We start from the raw sequence: 25,493 nt of genomic DNA on the forward strand, positions 1-25,493 counted from the left end.
TTTTTCTCTATTTTTTTTTCTCCCATTAGTTTACATGATTGGGTCTTTCTGTTTCATACTGGAGGCTTTCCTCAAACACCCGTTGATCTTTCAAAATAAGGCACCAAAGAGCAGATGATAAACACTGTGTGCATGAGTGATGCTTACAAACAGTAGGTTATAATCACAGAGTGACTGAATAGAAAGCTGGTCATTTCATTGGAAACCCAAAAAGTCAACTTTTGAAGGCCTTTTGCCCTTGTGTAATATTAGCTTTATCTAGAAAATAAATGCTCCAGTTTTCTTCCCTTATTAAGAAAGTTTGCTGGATATTTTACTACTAAATTTAGATACTTAGTTTTACCTTTTAAAAATCATTTTAACCAAGTCTTTAGAGAGTACCTCAATGCTGTATTAGTATATTTCTCATAACTGCCTTTCTTATAAGCTAAGGATCTGGTTTTATTTCTATTAGCTTTACCAAATCTCATTGTTCTGTAACACTGTCAAGCAATTTATTCTATAGATATATGGCATCTTCAACGATGTTGAAGAGTCTAAAGAAGTAAACTTCATGAGCCTCTCTTTGCAATAAAGTAACATGAACAGATCTAGAGCACTGAAGTGAAGCAGTATTATAAAGAAGGATGTTCAGGGCTGGCACAGTGGTTCAACGGGCTAATCCTCCATCTTTCAGTATCAGCATCCCATAACGGGCACCGGTTCTAGTCTCAGCTGCTCCACTTCCTATCCAGATCCCTACTTACAGCCTTGGAAAAGCAGAGGGGGAAGGCTCAAGTCCTTGTGTCCCTGCACCCACATAGAAGACCCAGAAGCTCCTGACTCCTGGCTTCGGATCAGCTCAACTGCAATCATTGTAGCCATGTAGGGGGTAAACCAGCAGATGGAGGATGATTTACTCTCTCCTTCTCTTCGTAAATCTGCCTTTCAAACAAAAAATGAGTAAATATTTTTTAAAAGGGGATGAGGGGAGACAGGGAGCAGGATATATCAACATGCTACAAAAACAAACAAAACAAAACAAACAAAAAAGACAGCACTGAGCTGGAAGATGTCCAAAGCCCAGTATGAGCTGGCTCCAGAGGTGGTTCCACTACATCAGCAGTGTTATCCTGGGTAGGTAAAGTCTTGGAATAAATGATGGCACATGGATGAAAAGCCTTAAGAGTCTGGCGGAAGAATTTTAATCTAATCTTTTTTTTAATAGGGAACCTCTCTTGAACCTTGAGTGCAATAATGTGATAATCTGATAAACCAAATTTATCTGGGGTTTAGGATCAGTGTGACATTCATGGAAATGAAGATTGTAGAGATAGAAGAGTCAAATTAGAAGACAGCAAAATTGTCAAGATTCTCATATCTTTGTTGTAGTGCTCATTATATTTTGTACAAAAAGTACTTTTAAAGGTTCACAGAAAATGGAATTAAAACCCAAATTTATTTTGGGCCAGCACTATGGTATTGTGGGTAAAGCCACCTCCTGAGACACCAGCATCCCATATGGGTGCTGGTTTGTGTCCTGGCTGTTCCACTTCTAATCTACCTCCCTGCTGATGATGTTGGAAAGGCAGCAAAGGATGACTCAATGGCTTGGACAGCTGCCACCCTCACGGAGACCTGCATGAAGCTCCTGGCTCCTGGCTCCTGGCTTAGGCATGATCAGCCTTGGTCATTGTGATCACTTGGGGAGAGAACCAGCAGATGGTAGGTCATTGTCTCTGAAACTCTGCCTTTCATATAAATGAATTAATCTTAAAAAAAAAAAGCATATGCTGGATACAAAAAATTTTTGAGCTGCATGAAAATTTTTTTGCATGACATATATTTTCCATGAATTTTTCATTAATGAAAATATTTAAGGTTTGGGGAGGGGTGGGGAGAATCCAAGTACCTATGAAACTGTGTCACATAATACAATGTAATTAATGAATTATTAAAAAAAAACATATAGAATGAAAATAAAAAAAAGAAAATATTTGGGAATATGATATCTTTCATGGCATTTCACTCATCCTTTTTCAGAGCCCTTACATTACTTAAGAGGTATATTTATAATTCCATTTCTGTGATTTTCTACAAAACTGCTGGCAAACACAGTATCACCGCAATTGTGTATTCATTTTCCATGAAAGATTACATAAAATAATTATGGAAATGGATGTAAGATTAAAACTATTCATTTGCTCACTTTATGGGAAGTGCATTACTACCCAGGAAATTACCCAGCCTGCTGCCTCAATGAGAAGATGTTTTAGACAGCAGTGTGGTCTTGGCTCAGGGAGCACAATGCAGGCATTTGTTCTCCATGCTCATTACTACAGTGATTACAGTTATCATCAAGCAGAATGAAAAAGAATCATGATTTAATCATCACCATTTGAGCATTCATATTTGGCAGATATTTCCTGAGAAAGTAGATTGTTACACAATATTCAGGGTTTAGAGGACTTTTTACAAGGTTTATAGTATGGCTTTTAGAAGTGCTATAATCCTTCCAATCAATAAAATGATGACATATTAAAAAAAAAAAGTCATATCCAGAAGGAGGAGCACAGACTAGGGCTCTGAATAAGGAGCACAGGGTGCTGATGGCATGTCCATACACAAACATTAACTCAAGAAAATGTCACATGTTCCAGGGATCAGAAAGCATTAAAGAGTGTATGTGTGAGGCAGGCACTGATACCAAAGGGAACATAAATTAAAACTAAGGGCTGCAAAAGTCAGTAAGAAACAAAAGAGCTTTCTCTACCTCCAATACCTCCTGGAACTAGGACTTCAACGTTTCCAGTGGACTCATTCAAACTTGATTGCCACAAAGGGGTGAAGCAGTGAAGGTGATATTTGGTGAGAATCATGGATGATGGATGCCTTCTGATGTCCCTTTCCAAATCGACCTAAACGGGATAAAGTAAGTTTTCTATTCAGTGACTTTAATATTCCTGAGCCAGACAGTAAAGTGAAAAAATGCAGACACCATATTGTTGTGTCAGGATCTCATTAGTTTATGAGTAAATGGTTTTCCATTGTGCATATATACCACATGTCATCAGTTGATGGACATCTGGGTTGATTCTATTTTATCTTTGCCACTGTGAACTCAAGGTAGTGCAAATCTCTCTTCCATATGCTCATTTCAGTTCCTTGAATATATTCCCAGCACTGGGATAGCTGGGTCACATGGCAGAATGGTTTTCAGTTTTCTGAGGAATTTTCCATGATTGTACCAACTTTTATTTGCATCAATATTCTCCACTACCTCGTCAGTATTTGTTGTTTTTATTTTGGGTGATAAGGCATTCCTACTGGAGGGAAGTGATACTTCACTGTGCTTTTTTACTTGTTTCTCTCTGATGGCTCATGATGCTGAGCACTTTTTCACATCTGTTGGCCATTTTTATTTTTCTGTTAATACATTTTTCTCCTATTTATGTAGGTTAATACAGAGCACAAAAGTTGGATAGAGGTTATATTATTTGATAGTTACAAATATTGCTTTACCAAATTACAGCATGTACTTCACAACATATACCTCTTTTCCTTCATTATGACCATTGTCATGAATCCTTCACTTTTTGATGTGACATGTTTCCAAGAATAATAGCATGTAACTGTGTATTTATAAAGTCTACATGTGAAATGAACATGGAAAAATATTAACATGATTACATTTTTAAAACTAAGTACAAAAAAAACTTACAAAAATGTAGATACCATTCACACTGTAATTTTAAAAAGTTTGTTCTTAGGTTCTAATATGAAAGACTGCACAAGTGTAGGCGTAGATGCAAAGTTACACAGGAGCTGATTTTCTGAAAAGGGGCAAGATGTATTTTTGCAACGATATGTTGCGTTTGGTAAGAGAAAGCAAGCAAGTTGGGTGAGAGTGTCACTAGTGAGGAGCAAAGAAAATTTTGAAAATACTCAGGACTTTGCAGAACTTAACTTCTTCTAGTTTGTACTGGGAAGATTCAGCCAGATGCACTGATCTTGTGAGGGAGGCTTTGCTTTATGGGTGTGATTTATGATGGGAGGAACGCTTTAACAAGGCCAACCCCTTGTAAAGGGACACCATTGCCAGGGGATTCAGTAATTGAAGTGCCACACAGATCCGTGGGAAGATTTAAGGTGTTGTCATCAAGGGCAGGATGAAGGATGAGATGACGTCACTTCCCAGTCTTTTGCAGCGCCATTAGTCTAAGATCTGGTTAAGAAAAAAAAAAAAAAAAAACCCTGTCCCTGTGTGTGTGTTTTCTTTATAGTGGCTTGGACTATATTTACTACAGAAGTGCTGCTAAATCAGGTTTTGTCAACAATTCCTAGACTGTGTTTAGAAGAGACATAAACAATCTCCCAAGAGTTAAACACAATTCTGGTACCAAGTACTGATTCCTTCCTAAAACATTTAATGTACTCCTCTTATTTCTGGTTCACTGAGAGAAACAGACAAAATTTCCTTAGCCTTGAAAGAATCTTTGGTTATGTCATGATGGTACGCATTCTTGCAATATCACTTAAGTGGACAGTTACTTATTAGATATCCACAATGTTCAGCATCACAGAGAAGTGTTGAAAATACAGAATTGGGTAAGATACACCTCATATCTGAAGGAAGGAAGTGCAGGGGGAAAAGAACAGTGTGACATGCCATCAAAATGTAGATGAGGCAGTAACTTAAAGCTAGTTTTTATAGTGATCAGAACTGACAGAAGATATTTGAAATACAGAACATGGACAGAAAGAATAGTCTTCATTGTAAAACCTAAAAACGATTTCACAATAATCAGACTTGACACAGACTATAGGTCTCTATAGTAACTGTTTTTAGCAGCTTCATTAAGACAGTTACATATAAATAGGGAGATAGACACATACAATCAATAGATGACAGATGATATGGTTGACCAGATACAGAATTCAAAGATGACAGTACCACCTTTCCTCTACTCTTACATGATTTCTGATGAAACATCTGCTGTCATTCAAACTATACAGCAAGGTGCTATTTCTCTCTTGCTACTCTTGATTTTGGATCCTAGATATTCTCAGCTTTGATGCTTTCAAACATTTTTGCTTAAAGCACTCTTTCATCTTTGTTCATACTTTTTTTTAACCTCTGAAGCTCAATATACGTAGGGGACTTTTTTTTTTTTTGCTGTCATTTTGTTATTTGTTCCACAATCCCATAATGTCCTGTTCACTTTCTTCCCAACGTATTGTCTCTGCAACTAAGATTCACAAATTCCGTCAGTTCAAGTCCCTGCTGTTGCACTTCTGATCCAACTTCCTAATGCAAATGGAAGGCAGCAGAAAATGGTCCAAGGATTTGGGTCTCTGCCATTCCTGAGGGAAATCAGGAACGAGTTCCTGGCTTTTGGTTCCAGCCTGTTCCAAATGTGGCTATTATAGCCATTCAGCCATTTGAGGAATGAATTAGTACATGGAGATTCATTCTGTTTCTATTCTTGCTCTTGTTCTCACTCTCACTCTTAGTCTTGCTTTCAAACCAATGAAAAAATCTTTTCTAAAAAATTCACAAATTCCACTGATCTGCCCCCAGGTTCACTGATCCTAACTTTTGTCATTTCCACTCTGCCATTAGTTCCAAGTCTGGCAAATGATACACATGTGGAGAATCAAAGGTTTTTTAAACAACAAGATAAATTAAAGAAATCCAAAATCCATGTTGAAACTTGCAATGACTTCTGAAAATGGAACCTAATAGACAAAATGTGCAACATATACTCTAAAAACACCAATCAACAGGTTTTCTCCCTTTCTAAACTATATTTTTCAGTTACATTATGACCCAATTCTTGCAGAAAAAAAAAACAGAATATGGTACGAGAACCATTATGGTTCCTTTGCTAACTTATGTTTTAGTTTCGTTATGCTTTATTGTCTCAGAATTTGTAATTACTTGTTGAAGCATTTTTATGATGGCTGGTTTAGTCTTTGATCATATTAGTGCTTGATTTATGTCAGTGTTATCATTTCACTGCCTTTTCGTACTCAAGTTGTTCTTTTCATGGTCATTGGCATGACATGTGTTTGGGTTGTAACTTTCACATCTTGGTGGTTAGGAGTCTTCAAGTCTTATTATAATATTTTATTCTACAAAGCTGCCATTCTGATCATGTTATGCAGGTTTTGGCTTATTTTTTATTTTTTTTTTTTTTATTTTTTTTTTTAATTGTTTATTATTTAACTTCAGTAATTACATTGTATTATGTGACACAGTTACATAGATACTTGGGTTCTCCCCACCCCTCCCCAAACCCTCCCACCATGGTGGATTCCTCCACCTTATTGCATAACCACAGCTCAAGTTCAGTTGAGATTTCCCCATTGCAAGCGTATACCAAACATAGAGTCCAGCATCTTATTGTCCCGTCAAGTTCAACGGTTTCTTAGGTATACCCTCTCTGGTCTGAAGACAGAGCCAGCAGAGTATCATCCCAGTCAATTGAAAGCTCCAACATACCATCAGCAAAAATTTACATCATTATGGAATTAATTGACATAGTAATGAGTAACCAATATGTTAAAAGTAAATGCGGGTTCCCAGCCACCTTCTGTGACCACCTCACCTATACTTCAATTTTAGTTTATACACAACATATAACATTCAAAACATAACATGTTATACATAACATCATATCATCTTAAATTAAGGCAAACATGTGGTATTTAACCTTTTGGGATTGGCTCATTTCCCTTAGCATTATTTTTAAAGATTTATTTATTTTTATTGCAAAGTCAGATATATATAGAGAGGAGGAGAGACAGAGAGGAAATCTTCCATCTGTTGATTCATGCCCCAAGTGACCACAATGGCTGGTGCTGCGCCGATCCGAAGCCAGGAGCCTCTTCTGAGTCTCCCAAGTGGTTGCAGGGTTCCAAGGCCTTGGGCTGTCTTTGACTGCTTTCCCAGGTCACAAGCAGGCAGCTGGTTGGGAAGTGGAGCTGCCGGGATTAGAACCAGCACCTATATGAGATTCTAGCACATACAAGGTGAGTACTTTAGCTGCTAGGCCACCACCATGGCCCTGGTCTTCGCTTACTTTTGTGGACTGCGATTCCTACAACAGTTCAGGTTTCACAGTTTGGGCAGTGCTATGTTGGTTTGCTAGCCCCAGGTGCTACTAGGACTCCTAACTGTGCTTGGTGATGTGACTCAGAGGAAGAAGAAATGTTCCACCACACCATGCAAAGCAATCCAGGGTCTCATTTAGTATCAACTCAAATCATGGCCATTATTCAATTGATTGTCTTTTTATTCATAAATATATCAGTCAACGTATACATGCTACACAAGGAGTATTGTATTCTGTTACAATTTGCAACCACTCTTTCCAGATGTGAAATTTAATTGTACTGTATAAGGAACTGAGAAAAATAAAAACAATTCTATTAAGAATGACATTCATACTAAATTCAAAAGGCTGACAACCATTAAATGTCCACATGTGTAGTCAAGCATACAAATCTGCAAATATGTATGTATGTTCTCAAGTATTCAAGCAGCTTAAACAGTTTTCCTAAAAATAAGTCATTGTTCAGAGAAGGCTTCCCGTGGAAAAGCCACATTAACAGGATGAGAGAAAGAGAGGGAAGCTGATTCTGGCACAGGGAGTTTGAACTCGGGGAACTTGGAGAGTGGCAGTACCCCAAAGAGAAATACTGAAATGCTAAAATATAACTGATTTTAGGATGAATGATACTTCATTTTTGAACATGCTATATTTGATGTGACAGCAAGCAATTCAAGTTAATAAATGTTCCAGGATGAATACTTTAGATACAGGACTTAGAAAAAATATCACATCAGCAGTTATTGGAAAAAAAAAAAAGGTAGAACTTGTAGGAAGCAGTGTACTGTATGAGGAAAAAATGCCTAAACAACAATGGGTACAGGGAAGAGAGAACTGACTCTTTTGGAATAATTAAGAGTTCAGCTCCAAGCTTGTCTGTCTGTCTATCTCTTTTCCACTCTTCCCTCCCCTGCCCTGAAAGATAATTATATAGAGCCATAACAGCTATGACAAAATTAAGGGAAGATATATCTTTAAGTATGACAGGCAGCTGAAAATCAGACCGAATTTATGGAAAATACAGAACAAATTTATTTGAGAATTTTTTGGAGAATAGGAAACTAAAATAGTTTTTCCTAATTGCTCACATTTCTTGAACAAAAATACTTAAAAATAAAAATATTTCATAAGCTCAGGCAAAACTAATTGGTGTTTTTTGATCATGGTTACACAAGATTTTGAAGAGCAGGAATATCTAAAGGTTGCAAGAAGTGCTAGTAAGAGAATCAGAAAGGCTAGGGAGAAAAAAAAAGATTTGAAAAAAGTGGAATCCTGGTGCTGTGGCATAGCAGAACGGTAAGCTGCCACCTACAGTGCCAGGATCCCAAGTGGCTGCTAGTTTGAGTTCTAGTTACTTGACTTGCAATCCAACTCGTGTTAACACACTTGGGAAAGTAGTGGACAAAGGCCCAACTGCTTATGTCCCCACCCCCACATGACAGAAGAAGCTCGTCTCCCGGCTTCCTCCTGGTCCAGTCCTGGCTTTTGCTGTCATTAGAGAGTGAACCAGTGGAAGGAAGTTCTCTATTCTGTCTCTTCCTCTCTCCGTTTCAAATAAATAAAATAACATTTTAAAACATGGAGTCTCTAAAATTTTAGTAGCAGTGAGAAGGAAGGGAGAAAGGCGACTTGGTGCAGATATGCTGACTGGTATAAATGAAATTGAAGAACATACGCAAGATTTCTTTTGCCCTATAATAAAATACGCCAAGGTTCACCTCTCCAATGAAATATGATGACCAGTCACATGTGTTTAATGGACAAACAATGTAGAGGCCCAGAAATAATGTCTGTTGACAGGAGAGTTGAACGCAGTACACTGGACAGTGAAAGCTGAGAGAGTACTAGTACAGAGAGGTACAAAGTCCATGTCTCAGAAAATTATATAATCTGAGGTCGATCACAGACGGTGAGGAAATTGCTGAAGTCATATGTTCCTCTCTCAATTTCAAAGTCCAATCCTCTTATTCACTCAATGTAATACTGGTAGCCTGAAATATTTCCAGACTGAAGATCAAACTATAAGTTTAATTTCAGTTTAATAACGAAAGTGAATCAGGAATATGGTTTAATCATTTTCCTCATCTATGCCTAAAATTAGGCCCTCAATATGTTATTTTGGCTTATTGTGAATCTCCATATTGTAAAGTTATTACAGCACACGAGCCAACAGTAACTTTAATTTGGGTGCCTATAAAACTGACCTGTAGTAAGTATCCTTATAAAGCACTTCATGTTGAATGAAAAGTGGTTGCTTCTTTATTCTGTACTGCTATAGACAGAACTGAGCCAGTTTCATTTGTCCTTTGCTACATTTTTGTCTTGTCAGAAATTTTCTACTCAATCACATCAAATTTGACCTAGGTTGAGTTTGGAGCAAAATCCTGACAGTGATTTCTGTGAAGGAACCCTATGGACACTTGCCTTGCCAAACTGCCTGGCACACCACTAGTACCATCTGTCTTGATATCCTATGCGGTTGCCATGCAGCCTAACAAGGCAATTCAAAAGACTTGGGAACAGCCTTGTGGCACCAACAGGCAAAGTCATTGAGACGTTGGCATCCCATACCTGAAGTGCTGATTTGAGTCTCTGCTGCTTGACTTCTAACACAGATCAGTGCTAATATACCTGGAAAAGCAGCAGAAGATGGACCACATATAAACAAAAATAAATCTTGAGGAAAAACAAAAGCTTCTTCAGTAAACAAGCTTACTTCTTTTGGATCATTTCATATAACACCAGATTTATTAACAGGTTTGGGATAGTCCATTTAAATTCAGCTACTGTTTTTTGAGTTTTTTTTTTTTTTAAAGAGTCCCCCTGTCAAACAAGAGAAGTTGGATGGTGGTCTTCTCCCAACTTGAAATGCACAGGGCAGTGCTCATGTGCAGATGTGATTTTATAGCCAAAACACAAGGTAAGTGACCTGTGCTAATTGCCACCAAGGATGAGCAGGCTCTAATTCTTCCTCCTTGATGGTTACTCTTCTCTTCAAAGCCATTTTCCAATCATAATACAATTTTTTTTCTATCAATTCATTTTATATAGATTTTTACTCATTAGTTTTGGGTCCTAGAAACATCTTAAATGTACAAGGCAAGGCAATTATTTCTCCAGAATTATCTAGCATACCACTTAAAAGAGTAGGGGTGTTCCAAAGAAGAAAATGAAAAATCTGTTTGCTGCTGGGAATAGCAATGATTTAACTTCATATAGTTCTTGAGAAAGCCAGAGGCCATATTTTTCAACCTAGTGAATAAATTTTTAAGTCCTAAAATCAGAAAGCAGAATTTTCAATGTATATTTTATGAACATTCCTACAAACTTTAATTCAATAAACGACCATTTCCCAAGTTATGCATACATATGCTAATTAAATGGCATTAATAAATATATCTTCATTAAGGGTTTTTTTTTGCTTGTTACTATACATTTTTAAGTATGAATTAAGGTTAAGAATCACCAGCTGCCTGTGAATATAGACTTCAATAATTAAAACATTCCACAAAGCCATCTTTTGTCTTTCAGTTGGTAAGTAAATGTCTCCAAATATTTTTCATGTGTTTATAGTTGAGGTACTATAATTAAATTTATTTTATATAATGTTTCTCAATGGAGCACAGGCCACTAAAATTGTAGAATTATTATAGTTGGTAAAATTACAGTAATACTGTAAACTATTTTACTAAGAATCTTCAGCTGTGAAGAGAACTTACATGAAAGTATGCCAAATGCTTTGAGATTCTATACTAACCTTTGGGACTTGTCTAATAAGGTTTGTATTGGTCTACAACTTCCTTTTATCCGTATTTATTTGTGAGCTGTGGAAAAAAAAAAAAAGGTAGTGGAATGGGATTTCTTAAGCTGAAAAATATACATAACATAAAATGTAACATCTTCATTATTTCTAATTGTATGGTTTGGGACATTAGGTATTCACACTGTAGTGTAACTATCATCACTATGCATCTCCACACCTTTCTCATCTTTGAGGACAGAAGCAAAGATCCACTCCCTGTCTCCCATACCCCTGCCACTGGCAACCATCATCCTCCTTGTGGTCTCCATGAACTTTACTCTCCTAGGTACCTATTTTAAGTGGAATCATACAGTTTTATCCTTTCACATGTTGCTTGTTCACTTATAACATCCCAAGGTTCATCCATAGTGTGTGTCAGAGTTTCATTCCTTCTTAAAGTTGAATACTATTCCATTGTACATACCACATCATCTTTTTCAATTTATCCATTGTTGGGATGAACATTTGAGTTATTTCCACTTTATACCCCCAGTAATGCACAAATGTTATAATTTCTCAAATAGAAATTAGTTTTTCAAGGATAAAAATATGAATTACATTTTTGTAATACAATTTTAGTCTTGTTTCTTTTCAATTCTTTGTCATTTGCTTTATTGCTGAAATCAAAATCATTTGCTTTATTGCTGAGAAACAGAGAAATCTTTACTCCCAAAATATTACAAACAGCTGGGAATGGTCCCGGTCAAAGCCAAGAGCTAGAATCCACATCAGCCAGTGGGTGGCAGGGACCCAACTACCTAAGCGATCACTTGCTGCCCTGAGGATCAGTATCAGTAGGAAGCAGGAATGAGAAGTAGGGCCAAATCTCAAATCCAGTTACTCCATATAGGAGGTGAGTATGTTAGTTGGCTCCCTGTAACTGCTACAATAAATGACAACTCTCTTAGAATTTAATGGTAAATTAAAAACTGAGAGGAAGACAAAACAAGTTCTGATAATGGAAAACAACAAGCAAGTACCCTTGCATAAGCAAGTGAAGAGGGGCCAATCTTCACCATTCAGAAAACATAAAATATATAACATGCACCTACATAGTCTCCTGATGAAGAGATAATTAAGCATTTACAGCTGTTTTTCTAACATATTCATCATATTACTGTGTAAGCTAAATGATAAAAACTTGCTTTAAAATACTTAAACAGGTGCTTAAATTAAAATAACTAAAATGTAAATGTAATAAAGGAACATATAATGGATTGAAATTAAGTGATACTTTTAATTGAAACAGGCTACAATTAGAATCATCATTTTAGAATCAGAAGCAATTAAAAAAGTATAACAAATAAAAAATGAAAAAGTAAAATAACTTCACTTAATTAACATATAAAATATATATCTTCTCAGTTTCATTATGTCTACTTTAAAGTTTTATAAAATATTAATGTATATGTTAAAATTCTAATGTTCCTTTATCTGTTTATACCATAATATTCTTAAGACAGTATGCCACACATATACTTAACAGTTTCATATGAAAATACTCTTTCCATAAAGCATAACAATAATTTGCACTTCACAAAATACAATATATATTATAAATTCAAAGAAACAAACTGATGTATCTTGAATAAATTCTAAATTTCTTGTTGAAGACTTTCTTATCAAGAAAATTCAGCTGTATCTCCTAAGAAATATTTTAAAATGGAATTTTATAATCATTATCTCTACCTGACTGGATATCATGGCTATGTTTCAGAATTATTTCAAAATCATTCACACAATACTTTGATTAGTTTAGCTACTACATGGACATTGAGACTATTTCCAAGGAGACGATAACGCTGCTTCACAGTAATGTTCTCAGGAAATCCTGGAAAGGAAAGGAAAATAATACATAATAAAACCATTTATAATAGCTGCTTCCAGAGAAAAAAGGATGTATCCTTTAACAAGGGCACAGTACTCATTTCAAAAATATAATCATGTGCTGCCTGATGATGCTCCAGGCAAGGACAGACTGCACCTCGAGGGTCCCATGAGATTGCCTGGCCTGGCGACGCTGTACCATCTTGGTTTGTATTAAGAGCACACTATGATGTTTATAGACTGACAAAACCATCTATCAATGCATTTCTTAGAACACACTACTAAAGTAATGTATGACTGTAAATCAGTAAGATTTCCATGACAATTTTTATCAATAAGTGAGAAAGAAGACCCCATATTTAACATTACAATGGCCAAAGATAAGATACTGCTATATCAATGTATACATGCATAACACACACAAAACTCACAGAAACCCTTAATAAAAGTGGTGGCAACCACTATTTCAGTTATTTCTTCAGTATGTTTTTATAATATACACGTAATTTACCCTTTTAAATCATACAATTCAGGGGATTTTAATATGGACACACTTTTTCAGCATTCTTACTGCCTAAATCTAGAACATTTTCATCACTTCCAAATGAAATATGGTTTCCATTTATTAGTCATTTCCTATTTCCACTCTGTGCCCCTCAACCACTAACCTACTTTTTATATTAAAGTCTGAACTGATTTTGGGGGGAAAAAAATCACGTAATTTTAAAATTAGAAATTAACTTTTTAAAAACTCAAGAGATACTAAAAATAGCAGTAATCCTCAGAAACAAAGAAATCTAGAATTAACAAAGCCATGATAGCAGCTTTCATGCAGTAAGTATAGGTTAGTGCCCCTCTCAAAGCCTGCTTCCTCACGAAGGCAGGCCTCCAGTCACAAAGAGAAGCAAGAGAAGCAGGCCAGAATGCACAGAGAGGTCAGTGGAACTTCATCGCTGCCAGAGGACACGCAGCTCCAACAATGCCTACTCTGCACCCAGTGCCAATCATGTCAGAAGCACTTGTGAAGGACCCTTGGGGCACAGCGCTGCTCAGTGGGTACACACCAACACAGGACTGGGCACTTCAAGAACGTTTTCTGTGTGTACTATACAATACAGTCAGAGGTTTGAAAGGTTCTATTTTATCCACCTAAAACTGAATAATAATGAGAAAACATCTACAAAATAAATGAAAGCAAATCAATTTCTATCACTTAAATAAGAGCTAACATCTACATTTTATATTGTGTCCCTGATATTATATAAGCATTTACATATTTTAATTCACTTAATTGTCATAACAATCTTATTAAGAGAGTGCTATAATTATCCCCATTTTACATGTAAGTTCTCTAGGACAGTGGGTAAGATGGAGCTAAGATTCAAACTCAGCCAGCCCTTGGCTCCAGGCTCCTTAACAAGTTTCAGCATTACAAATTGACTGTGTAGGGTAAGATTTGTGTATGGTAAGATTTGGGGGAGGGTAAGATTTGGGGGAGAGGAATGGGACAAAAATTTAGATTAGTTTTTATTAGCCAATCTTTTTTTCTCTCTTTAGGAGTATGTAAAGTATGCCTGATTACTCATCCAGTAAATAGTAATTAAGAAAGCACAAGGGGAATTCAATTTGCTGAGTTCAGTTCTCAGTTCTTTATTTCTTAGGATGTTCTTACTTACCTTGTGACACAAAGACAAGGAAAATACATTTCTCTTAAATAACACTCCCTAGTGTCTTGGAAACTGAGTAGGATTTAAAAAAAAAGCAGGGAGCAAAAAATAATCTTGATTGCTGTGACTACATTTGAAGAATCAATTAACCCAGAGGGCACTCAATTTATATTGAAATCTTGTTTCAAGGATACAAAAGGACTGCTTTCTTAAGACTCATCTGTAAATCCATTATCTGTCATCTGAGATGAGATATATTTAACCCATCTTTTACTCTAGCACTGTATTAATGTTACACCATGTTGTTCCATTGTGCTGCAGTGAGTTGAACTGCCGTTTGCAAAACCACAAACCATATCAAAGTAACTGGGATGGAGTTCTAGCTTTCTCTGTCATTTTGCCTTTCAAATACATAATCATTTAATGTTATAACATTATTTATTTCAACAAAACTTGATCTTGTGCATTCAAACTCTCCGAGTTCTCAAAAGTACACTTCCTCCTTTTACATCCTGCAAGTTGGTTATGTATAAAGTCCATCGTCCTCATGCCCAACAGCCAGGTACTAGGAGCACAACCATCCTACAGGCCTAGGAAAGCCAAAGCTTCCTTACAGCTCAAAGGGCTGCTTGGGCAGTGGGATAATGGCTGCTGTAACCAGGAAAAGGCAGAGCATCCAACCAAATAACAACAGTAATCCCTGGATTTTCTGGATTAATCATACAGTCGGGACTTTGTCCTTCCACTCTGCAACTTCTATCTTCACTTTTGTTTTTCAGATGCTCTTCTACAGATCTCTATCTTCAGTCAACTCTGACACTGGTGCTGCGAGTCCCTCTCTTCTTTGGAAAACTCCTCCCAAGATCACCTCCCTACCTGCTTTTTCTCTCCACTTAGCCTTGTAGGAAAGAACAAGGGCACAAAAGCGGTAAGAATACATTTTTGTGGAAGAAACTAACAGAAATACATCCCCACACTCCTGCAAAATTCTTCACCCATGTTTTAGTGTACACACACACACAAACACAGGTCTTCACTCACAAGACACCTAGTGTGAGGTTACCAGGAGGAGACTTCTGGAAGCAAGAAGAAAATATGGGAGAGGGATAACTGTTGATTTGCCCTTTTACCCCTGAAAACTAAAATCAGCAACTGGAGTTAAGCAAAATGGAGAATTAAATCAGAGAATTAGCTGACATGGGTTATGAGAGAAAAAAAAAGAGGGCAGGAAAATGCCAAATAATGGTATGATCAAAAAAAGGGAAGAAAGCTCCTGATGGGAAAGAATTTTTTATAAAATATACATGAGAGGACTTCGGAATTGGGGGACCTTTAGTAAAGGAAAGCTGAGGTCTGCATGATCCGACCTACCAAACTCTGGAGGAAATCCAAGAAGATTAGCTATTTCTCTAGGAGTGAAATACCGCAGTTTAAGCATTGACAACATTGTTATCTTTTCCTCTTGTGATAAACTAGGAAGGGATTTGTAGATATTCTCAATCTGAAAAAAAAAAAAACAAGATAACTAAAGCAGTAATACACAACCAGGTTTGTTAAGATTTCCTCTCTGTGACACAGTTTAAAGACAATGTACATGTAGTATGCTCAGTCACAAATCCCTGGGGCAAAATATCTATCTTGAAGCAACTGAATCATTGGCTCAATGGCAGCAGCAAGCATAAAAGAAATATAGAGAAATATGCAAAGGAAACTCCACCAACTAGGTCAAGTTCGTGATGCTAATGAAAAGATAATTAAAATATTTTAAACTATTTTTATTATTTTTCATGATAGTTTTGTAGGTATAAGAATTCCCCTCTTGCCGTCCCCTTTCTTCCTCCCCATTTTCCACTCCACCATCTTGCCCATTGTATTTCAGTAGAATATCCCTTCAGTAACAGTTACAAGTTTAACATTCTTGTATTTAGGCACATCGTGTAGGCATAGACAATGATAAACAATCTAAAATGTTTACTGTTTGTAATCAATCTCATCAAATCAACATACTTCTCTAAAATGAGAAAACGTATTAAATGATTTCTGAGGTCAAAATATTTATTTTCCTATGACAAGATTTCTATCATAGGTCAGTTGCAATAATAGTTAGGATGATGAAGCATGGTAAAAAAAAAAAAAAAAAAAACGATACAGTGGCCTCAGGTTAAAAGTATTAAAAAAAAAATAATGTGATACTTGTCAGATTAGTATTCATAATAACACCACAAAGAGTTTGCAACTGAAGTATTAATAAAGTTCATAATAAATTTCATTCTTTCCTCAAAATAAAGTTTTATAGGATGTGCCACAGAATCTTAAAAATTAAAAGGCCTGTGCAAAGTTTTAGACAGCATTAATTACTGTAAATTTCAATCACTACTGATGAAACAAAAAGAAATACACAGTGTAGGAAATTTGGAAAACAAAAACATAAAACACCTCTTGTGCATAAACTTATACACAGTAACAAGAAAAGTAAAATTCATTTGACAATACACACATTACAAGAATATATGAGTATCAATGAATAAATATGTATATATTTATTCCCAGTTAAACTTGTAAGAATATTTCAACATTCTTAAATTTAGTATTCTTGAAAAGTTTTCAAATATTTTCATTTTATAACATACATACCTGCACATCCTCTGCTGTCTGTAACACAGATCCTGTCCCTTCTATGTAACTTCCATAACTGAAAAATTAACATCAAGATTATGAATCACCTAATGTATTTGCTAATGCTTAAGTATCTTGAATAAAAATTAAACAATCTACATAGTTACATGCCTCCAAAATATCTTTAGTTATATCACACAACTATGCTTTGTAATTACTAAGCAAAAGACATAGGATAATTCTACCTAAATTTCTGAGAAATCAAACACGGCAGTGTTTCCAGTAGAAAATGTACCACATATTCAAATTTTATTCGATACTAGTATCTCTGCCACAACAAACCAAAGGTTGTGTAGGTAACGATATGTTACTGCTCTTTGTGAAAATGAATGACCATCTTTTCTTTTCAGGAATCCAAAACCCTGCTCTCCAGCACCATGATGAACACAGTCCACAGTCCCACTGAGTCTGGGTTTCCTCTTTCAATACTGCTCATTCTCACTTAAAACCTTCATACAATGGGCCACTAAACTTAAAAAAAAAACAAAAACCATAAACAACTCAGAAATGCAAAGTATTTACAATACTTCTCTCTAATATCATTGCCAAACAACTTAATACATTAGCATTATTTTTCCCCTGTGGAGAAAATTTAAATATCTATTACAGATAAAAAAAGGTCACACCAGGGAGTAACTTTTCCATATTGTTTTCTTTCATATATTACACATAAATATTTATATGTATATATTATCTACAGTAGACTTTCACAGTATAGCTTCTTGTATATCATCTTTGTGATTACAGAAGAATTTCAAGGTTATCTTTTATTACAAATTTGATAAGTCTTGTTTTATGAGTTCTAAGCACAACCTTTGGGACACTAACAGCTGAGTGAAATCTTCGAAGGTAACAGAGAGCAATAACCTCTTTCCCTTGGAAGTACAGGGCAGAGTATGACAAAATAAAAAGTGCTGGTATGACTACAACAGGTCACAGTGTTTTGCTGAAACAGCTAGCACACAAGTATAAAGGGAAGGCTTGAATTATAAAAACAAACTCCTGCTTATCAAATGAGATTAAATAGCACTCACAGAGCAAAAATAACAATCTTAGGCAATATTCTTGTTAAGACCTAATATTTCTCTTTTTTACAGATTAAAGCAAGTTGATGAAAAACTTTTTAAGCATGGAAGAAGCAGTCCAAAGGAAGCCCCAAAATTTTCATCAATAGATAACCAGTAAAATAAATTATGGCATATATATATCATATTAATAGAAAAGCCCTTTGTCTGTTCCAAAACATCTCATTTATATTGTGTAATGACCAAAAAGCATATACAATATACATATAGTATCTTACTATTTACTGAGATAGAATAAAATTTAAATTTAAAAATTATCCTAACATGCTCTAGATGATTAAATATTATTTCTTAAAATTAAAATTTAATTTCTTCTTATACACTGATCATGAGAGTACACATAATTCTTTGAGGTCTGATGAATCATGGAAAGGAAGGCCCTAAAAAAATCAACAATTCACAAGCTACAAAAAACTTACTTTCATCATGGGTATTTAAGTTATATGAAGATTATCAAATGGACTTGTATTATGAGCACTATATGGGTGACATGTTTAATGTCTATCAGAAAGAATTTTCATTCACGTTTTAGTTAGACAGAGTGGGCCACAACGGACAGACACACACACACACACACACACACACACACAAATTATCCCAGCAGAAACATTTTACAAAATATGCCTGGTTACAAGAACTAAAACAAACAGCATCTATGTGTTTAAAAAACAACAAAACAAGACAAAACACCACCTAGTTACTTTGGACACACCATGAGCGAGGTTTTTTTTAAACCTACCCTTTCGTAAAACAAGTGGACCTTCTACAAGTGGGGCTAACAATATCTAACAAGAGAGCATATCTTAGCAATGACTTAGGTGGTAAAAAGTACTGATTCGTGTCAATGTCATCTTCAAGGAAATCTTTCAGCATTTGCACAGAGAGATCACTGTCCTGTTGACGTTTTCTGTCAATTTCTTCTGCAGTTTCAAGCTTAAAAAGAATGGTATCTTTTCCAGGACGTAGCTTGTTGCTACCAGAACACACACTTGGTTGGATTTCCTTTTCTTCTGCTTTCTGTTTTGCATCTACTGAATATTGTTGTGGATGGTCAGATTCCATTTTGGGGAATTTCATCAGTACCTGGCATGAAGCAAATATGCAAAAACTGTCAAAGGATTTACTAAGGGCAAGGCAATTAAAATCCAGTCAACCCTATGCAAAAGGTCTAGTCAGCCTTCAAGGATTGTCAATAAAAAATGGGTGGTGTGGAGTACTTTAAACAAGTTTTTGTAAGTTACAGTTATTGTCATCAGATTACGGAAGACTTGTTTCACGGAGTTACTATTTTTGGTATCTATTTTTTAAAAATCGAACAAAGTAACAGGAAGTGTGAATATAGATAAAATATGACATTTAGAAAAGAAGTTTAGAAAGCAATATTAACATTTCCAGAAACTTTGCCACATTCTGTGATTAAAAGGGAAGAATTCAAAGATACCCATGATCTGCTAGAAAACTTGTAAAACATTTTTCGTTGTGAAAGGTTTTTTTTTTTTTCACGAAATTCAAAGGAAAATCTTACTTCTATGCAACATATAACCTTGAGAAAAGTTCCATTTTATTTATTCACCTTCATTCATGACGGAAACACACATACAACCACACATGTAATTAGAAACATTATCTGTAGCAAATGAACATCTTATTTTAGCTCATACTAATTACTGTATTTGAATCAAGCTAAATAGCATTGGCTTTAAAGAATGCAACCACGCTTGTGCTAAAATATTCAATCCATTTTTAAGGCAGTATATATTAAAATTAACCAATGGCTTTAACTGAAAAAGGAAAAGAAACACTGAGAAATAGTTAATGGTCAGAAGAAATTTTATAGATAGAAAAATTGAGATATAAAATACTAGTGGTGATTATTTTTAACTTACTTTGAAATAAATATTTTTGTCTTATTTTGTTTTTCATGTTGTTTTGGTACTAACTGAAGCAATAAAAGCTGCATCAGGAGAAGAAAAAGGCCTGAACATGAATGTAGGGCTGCAGACACTGCAGGATCCATATAAATCTGCACAACATGGTTCTTGAAAATAAACAAACAACTGAGATGTATGAGAATAAATAAACACTAATAACAATACCTGTCCAGGTGCCTGAAAAGGTAATGGCTGTGACTGGCGTTTTGCAACAAGAAAATATCGTAGCCTGGAATTTGGAATGCCAAGCTGCAAATAAATTATAGCAGCTAGTTAGTTTAGGATGTCAGAGATTTGTATCTGTGTACTTGGTTGGTACCTAGTTAAACTAAAACAAAAACAAAAACCAACAAACAAAAAACCAAAAACCACACACAACTATACATTTAGCTTCTGCAGAAGAAAATTTACTATCGGTTTGTGGAAGGCTTCTTTGTAGCAAATTCTAAACCTGCTAAACTGTAGCTCTGTACCTTTCCCTGAATAAGATCAAAATTGATTCTGATGAAGCATACGACTCTGAGTCATTTTCACTTTGTATTTCCTAGCTAGAAAGTAATGTGCCATTACTGATGACATAGTAATCATGAAGAGTGAAGTTCAAATGTAGCTATTCTTGGCTACTTATTAGCTGACTTCTTTCTGATACTTTATTTTTCATGTTAATATAATATTAATACAAACAGGTCAGGTGCAATGTAGTTCATCGATACAAGTTTAAGCATATGATATTGCCTTACTCCCTGTCTCTTTCTATATTTAAGGAGGCAAAATTCAATAAATTTCAAAAGTTAAGAGGCAATAAATGGAAAATACATTTAAAGAAATCAAATACATTGCCAATTTCTAGACTTTGTACATGTTATTTTTGGAACAAGTTTTCTTTTAATTTCTTTTCAAAGAATTGTATGACATGATCAAAATGGTAAGAAATTAAGGAGAACAACAAAAACAGTAATACTTATAAAATCAAAACTAATCAAAAAACACCAAAAACAATTACTTCAACGTACAAATACAAAATGAAGGCAACTTTTGCAAATTAACATTATATTATCAAAATTATTAGAAAGTTATCATATATGTTCATTTTGTTTTTAGTTTTGTATTATTCTGAAGCAGTACTATGCTACAACACATCTATGTTGAAAATATCCAATTTCACATATTTTGAAACCATCCTACCTCCATTCTCCAAAAGAAAAAAATATATTCCTTTTGAGTTTCAAGGTATACAATTTTTCATAAAATAAATATAAGGAAGCTACATGCATACACTACATCATTTAGAAAAAACGAATATAAGATCTTCCTACAATATTACTCAAAAAAGAAGATTTATCTAATTGAATTGATTTAGGGAAGAAAAGCTTTAACTATACAAAAGTTTGCAATGTAGTACCTACAGAGGTTGGAGATAATAAAAATTCTTGGTATTGAAAGCCACAATTTTCTATTGTCCGTATCAATAAATCTCTGAAAAGAAAAAGAAAAGTTTTCACCCTGTATTTGGAAAGGGGGTTTTACGTAAAACACAATACACAGAAATTCAATTAAATTGAAAAGACTTTAACTCCATTCAAGCTGCTTAAAAATATAATTACAAAGTTCAGGACTTAAGAAATTGCATAATAAAAAGATAATTATCTATTAGAAATAAATAAAGCTGCTGCTAATTTATTCTAATGGATGTATGAATAACTCATCTCTTTATGATAATTTTAATATAGGACCAGGAACTCTGTCTTCAACATATCAAATCAGACAGAAATTCCGCTGTAATGGAATCAAGGATTTGGATGCCTTCCCCTAGCACTATCCCCTGAGAAACCTGGCGTAGGACTGAGTCCTACAAAAACATTCTTGCTTCAAAAGAGACAGGCACCAACAAAAGTGACTAAGTTGAAAATATGATTCTCTTTTAAATGAGTACTTGTCCTGGAAAAATTCAAACATATCTGAGTGAATAAGACACTTCGTTATTAGTCAACATCAACACTGATGACTAAAACACGTAACACATGAAATGTCTGAATGTGTTTATTTTTCAGATCCTGATTTCATAAACATTCCTACTATGAAATATGCAAAATCTAAAATGTATCAAGAAAAATACATAAATGTTTTACCTTGTAGAAGATACTTCAAAACCTTTAACATTCTCCAAAAGAATACATGTAGGTAATTTTTGTAATCTAGAAAGACAAAAACATATGATATTCTAAGTACCTCATTCCTCAGAAGTAAAAATCAAAGAAAATGATTACTGTGAGAAATATGAGGTAACTATTTTCTGAATTCTCTTTTTACAAAGGAATTTTTATATGTTGAAGCCAAGTCACAGTTAACTCACATTTCCTCATAAACAGGACATACTTGACAAAGTGGATATATGAAATGCTAACTTCCACTGAAGATTTTCAAAATCTGGGTGTTTGCACAACAGCTCTGCAGTACATAACTCAAAAAGTTTCCGCTATATCATAACATAACAATAGTTAACATATCATCATTATGCTTGACCATTTAGGGAGTAAACCAGTGAACAGACTTCTGTGTCTCTCCCTCAATCTCTGTTACTCTGCTTTTCAAATGAATACATCTTTTATAATAAAACAACCTGTAGGAGATTTTAAGCTTTTTACCTGGGAAGAATATCTAGAATATGTAAGAAGCTACTGGTCCTTGGATCAGTCTTATCACCCTGTAGGCCGATTCTAAGGTAAAGAAAACACAAAAATATTTTCCTTGAATCTTATATAAAGATGCCTAATCACAAAAACAGTAAAAACACACAATTAAGATGAATTGAGTCTCACAAAAACATGATCACCTCTGTTAAAACTAAATGCATGTACTCAATCAAAACTAAAAAGCTCTTGTGTGTCAATAAATAAAATTTATTCTTGCAAAATAATTTACTAATTGATGAATGAGCTAGACAAGCAGCATATCAACCTTCTGATGGTTTTCATGATTAATCATCATCAAAACAGATCAAAGTAGTAGCTAAGATTCAGATAATCTTGCCCAATATAAATGGGGAAGAATGCTGTAGGACAAGCAGGAGTTACAATCTAGTTAGACTAACTAGTCTTGCAAACAGCCAGTATTTGGGCAACCACTTAGAGCTTACAAGTGAGACTTGCAACATGATCAAGGATCAAGCAGAAAAGATGCTCAGATTGGTTTTGGGGACATGGATTTAAAACTGAGTTACTTATTAGCTCCATAGTCTGAAATAAGTTACTTGACACCACATAGTTTCCTATACCTGGCAGCAGGACTAAAACTATCAGCACACAGGTAGGAGGCTGAACTTCAGTCAATTGCTCTGAATTCTTGCGTACCTCTTACTTTGCCTCTTTCCTCCAACAATTGCTAAACTGATGACTATATATCAGTTATGCTGCCATCAGCAAGAGGGGCCAGGAGGTGGGCAGGGGGTGGAAGGAAGTAAGGTACAGGTGTGGAAGAGCAGCAGGCACTGGCACTGCAATAACACTGAAAGCGTCCTGGTACTGGGCTGAATTCTCTCCTATCCTATACATTGTATTTAGCAGGTCACATCCTTACAAAACTTAGAAGTATTTTTATATGGAATGTCCTTTCCCCTCTCGGATGAACTCCTAAACTGCTTTCACTCACAGACATTATCTCTGAAAAAAATCATTTCCGTTAGACTATAAGCTCCCTAAAAAACAAGATCGATCCACTGTATCAACAACAATGTCTGGCAATACTGCAGGTACAAGAAATCTTCACAGAATCACTTTCCTAAAGAGCTGTTAAAATTTAACATAAGCATATTCATTTGAACTAGAGTATTTATTACATATTATATTCCACATAAACCACATATATTATTAAAAAAGAAATACATAAAATGATTATAAATTCCAGTTTTAAGTGGCCCTAATTGTATAGCTTTGGGAATGTTATTTAACCTTTCTGTGCCTCAACTTTCAACTGTAAAATAATAGCAACACCTACCATTTATGCTAAATAATGATTACCCCACATGTTAACTTAAATGGTAGGGTCCCTGTGAGACACTTAAAGGACTATTACAATTATTAAAAATAACTTAAAATACTGCTATTTACAAAGTTCCAAAATGAAAACAAACTAGTCATTTCATTTAAAATGTAATTCCCTGAGACATATCATATATAGTCTCAAAAATACTATATAATTTCTAAATAAAGAAACTGCAGTACGGTATTCAGGAATTCAGAATTATTAAATGTATTTACAAATTTTTAAATGTAAAATGCACAAATGTATGCTTAAATCATTTTTAAATTTTATAGTTAAATAATTTGGGACTTGAATACTAATTATGGAAATTCATTTTGCTTATTCAGAATTAGAAGTTATTCCTGAATGCTCATTATTTCAAATAAATTAAGGTAATAATTATCAGAAATAAATGTATTATCATATGCAGGTATAGGAGAAATGCATTAGTCTTCCTAAGTTAGTTTAATAAATAACTTTTCTAAGAAAAAATGCAACTTGTTCTGTAACTAAATGTAACAGTTATATATAAAATACACTGGTATAAATTATGTATACTGGTGCTTATGTGCATTGGTCAAAAAAAAAATAAAATAAAATAAAAAATAAAAAAAAAATAAATAACTTTTCTAGCAGTAACTGCTACTGACTTAATAATTAATGCTGAATTATAAACATGAGTTGATGGAAGGAATTATTTGTGAAAATTTTCAAACTAACAAAAATAAACCTGAAGAAACTTCGTAAGTACTCTTTTTCAACAGAAAATTATGCATTGCACATACCTTGTGAATGGCTGACATGGAGGGCTCATTAAAATCATATCGAAAGATAACCTGTCAAATTCTTCTAGTGTAATACCCTATGGAATGAACATGTGGGAGAAAAAGGAATATTAAAAACATGAAAAGAATGAGGAAGAAGGAAAAATAGTAATTAAAACTAAATATAACAGAAATTCTAACAGTTTACATAACACAATACTTTTCAAGCCAACTCCTGTTAAGACTAACTTCCAGAAACAATCCTGGAAAGGAAGCAGGGCAGTAAACTAAGCCTGTGAGACATTCAGTGACTTCCTCCAAGGAGCAAGAGCCAGCAAAGCCGAGCTGCAACTGCAGTTTCCTGGACCCTAAACACTTTTTGCTCTGTGATGCCTCAAGTGCAATAGTACTCTTTCTAGAGACAGTTTCATGGAGAATTTTATAACTAATATTTTGTGGCACACAGTCTAGGAAAATTTTAACTACCTATCAATATGACACACTGACCAACACTATCCTTTTTAAGCATGTCTCTGTCTCAATTATGCCATTTTTTTTATTTGTTTGTTTCACTTACAGCTAAATCATACTACAGCTTTCCATCCTCTTTCTTTTCCCTTTTGTTTG

At 34.7% G+C, this 25,493-nt stretch overlaps 1 protein-coding gene across 1 annotated transcript in view; it reads right to left on the reverse strand.

Annotated features, from left to right (window-relative positions):
* Positions 1-8,815: 8,815 nt before the first annotated feature.
* Positions 8,816-25,493, reverse strand: part of TRDMT1 (tRNA aspartic acid methyltransferase 1) — a 32,474-nt gene continuing 15,796 nt past the window's right edge. The window contains exons 3-12 of the mRNA XM_004578884.4: positions 24,888-24,964; positions 22,728-22,799; positions 22,212-22,277; positions 21,489-21,558; positions 20,248-20,331; positions 18,891-19,234; positions 17,025-17,082; positions 15,762-15,891; positions 10,230-12,727; positions 8,816-9,725 (exon numbers count right to left, since the gene is read on the reverse strand). Coding sequence (XP_004578941.3) covers positions 12,627-12,727; positions 15,762-15,891; positions 17,025-17,082; positions 18,891-19,234; positions 20,248-20,331; positions 21,489-21,558; positions 22,212-22,277; positions 22,728-22,799; positions 24,888-24,964 — 1,002 coding nt within the window. The 3' untranslated portion in view covers positions 8,816-9,725; positions 10,230-12,626. The remainder of the gene's footprint in view (positions 9,726-10,229; positions 12,728-15,761; positions 15,892-17,024; positions 17,083-18,890; positions 19,235-20,247; positions 20,332-21,488; positions 21,559-22,211; positions 22,278-22,727; positions 22,800-24,887; positions 24,965-25,493) is intronic.

This window comes from Ochotona princeps, chromosome 10 (genome assembly GCF_030435755.1).
Source record: "Ochotona princeps isolate mOchPri1 chromosome 10, mOchPri1.hap1, whole genome shotgun sequence".
In the NCBI taxonomy this organism is placed as follows: domain Eukaryota; kingdom Metazoa; phylum Chordata; class Mammalia; order Lagomorpha; family Ochotonidae; genus Ochotona; species Ochotona princeps.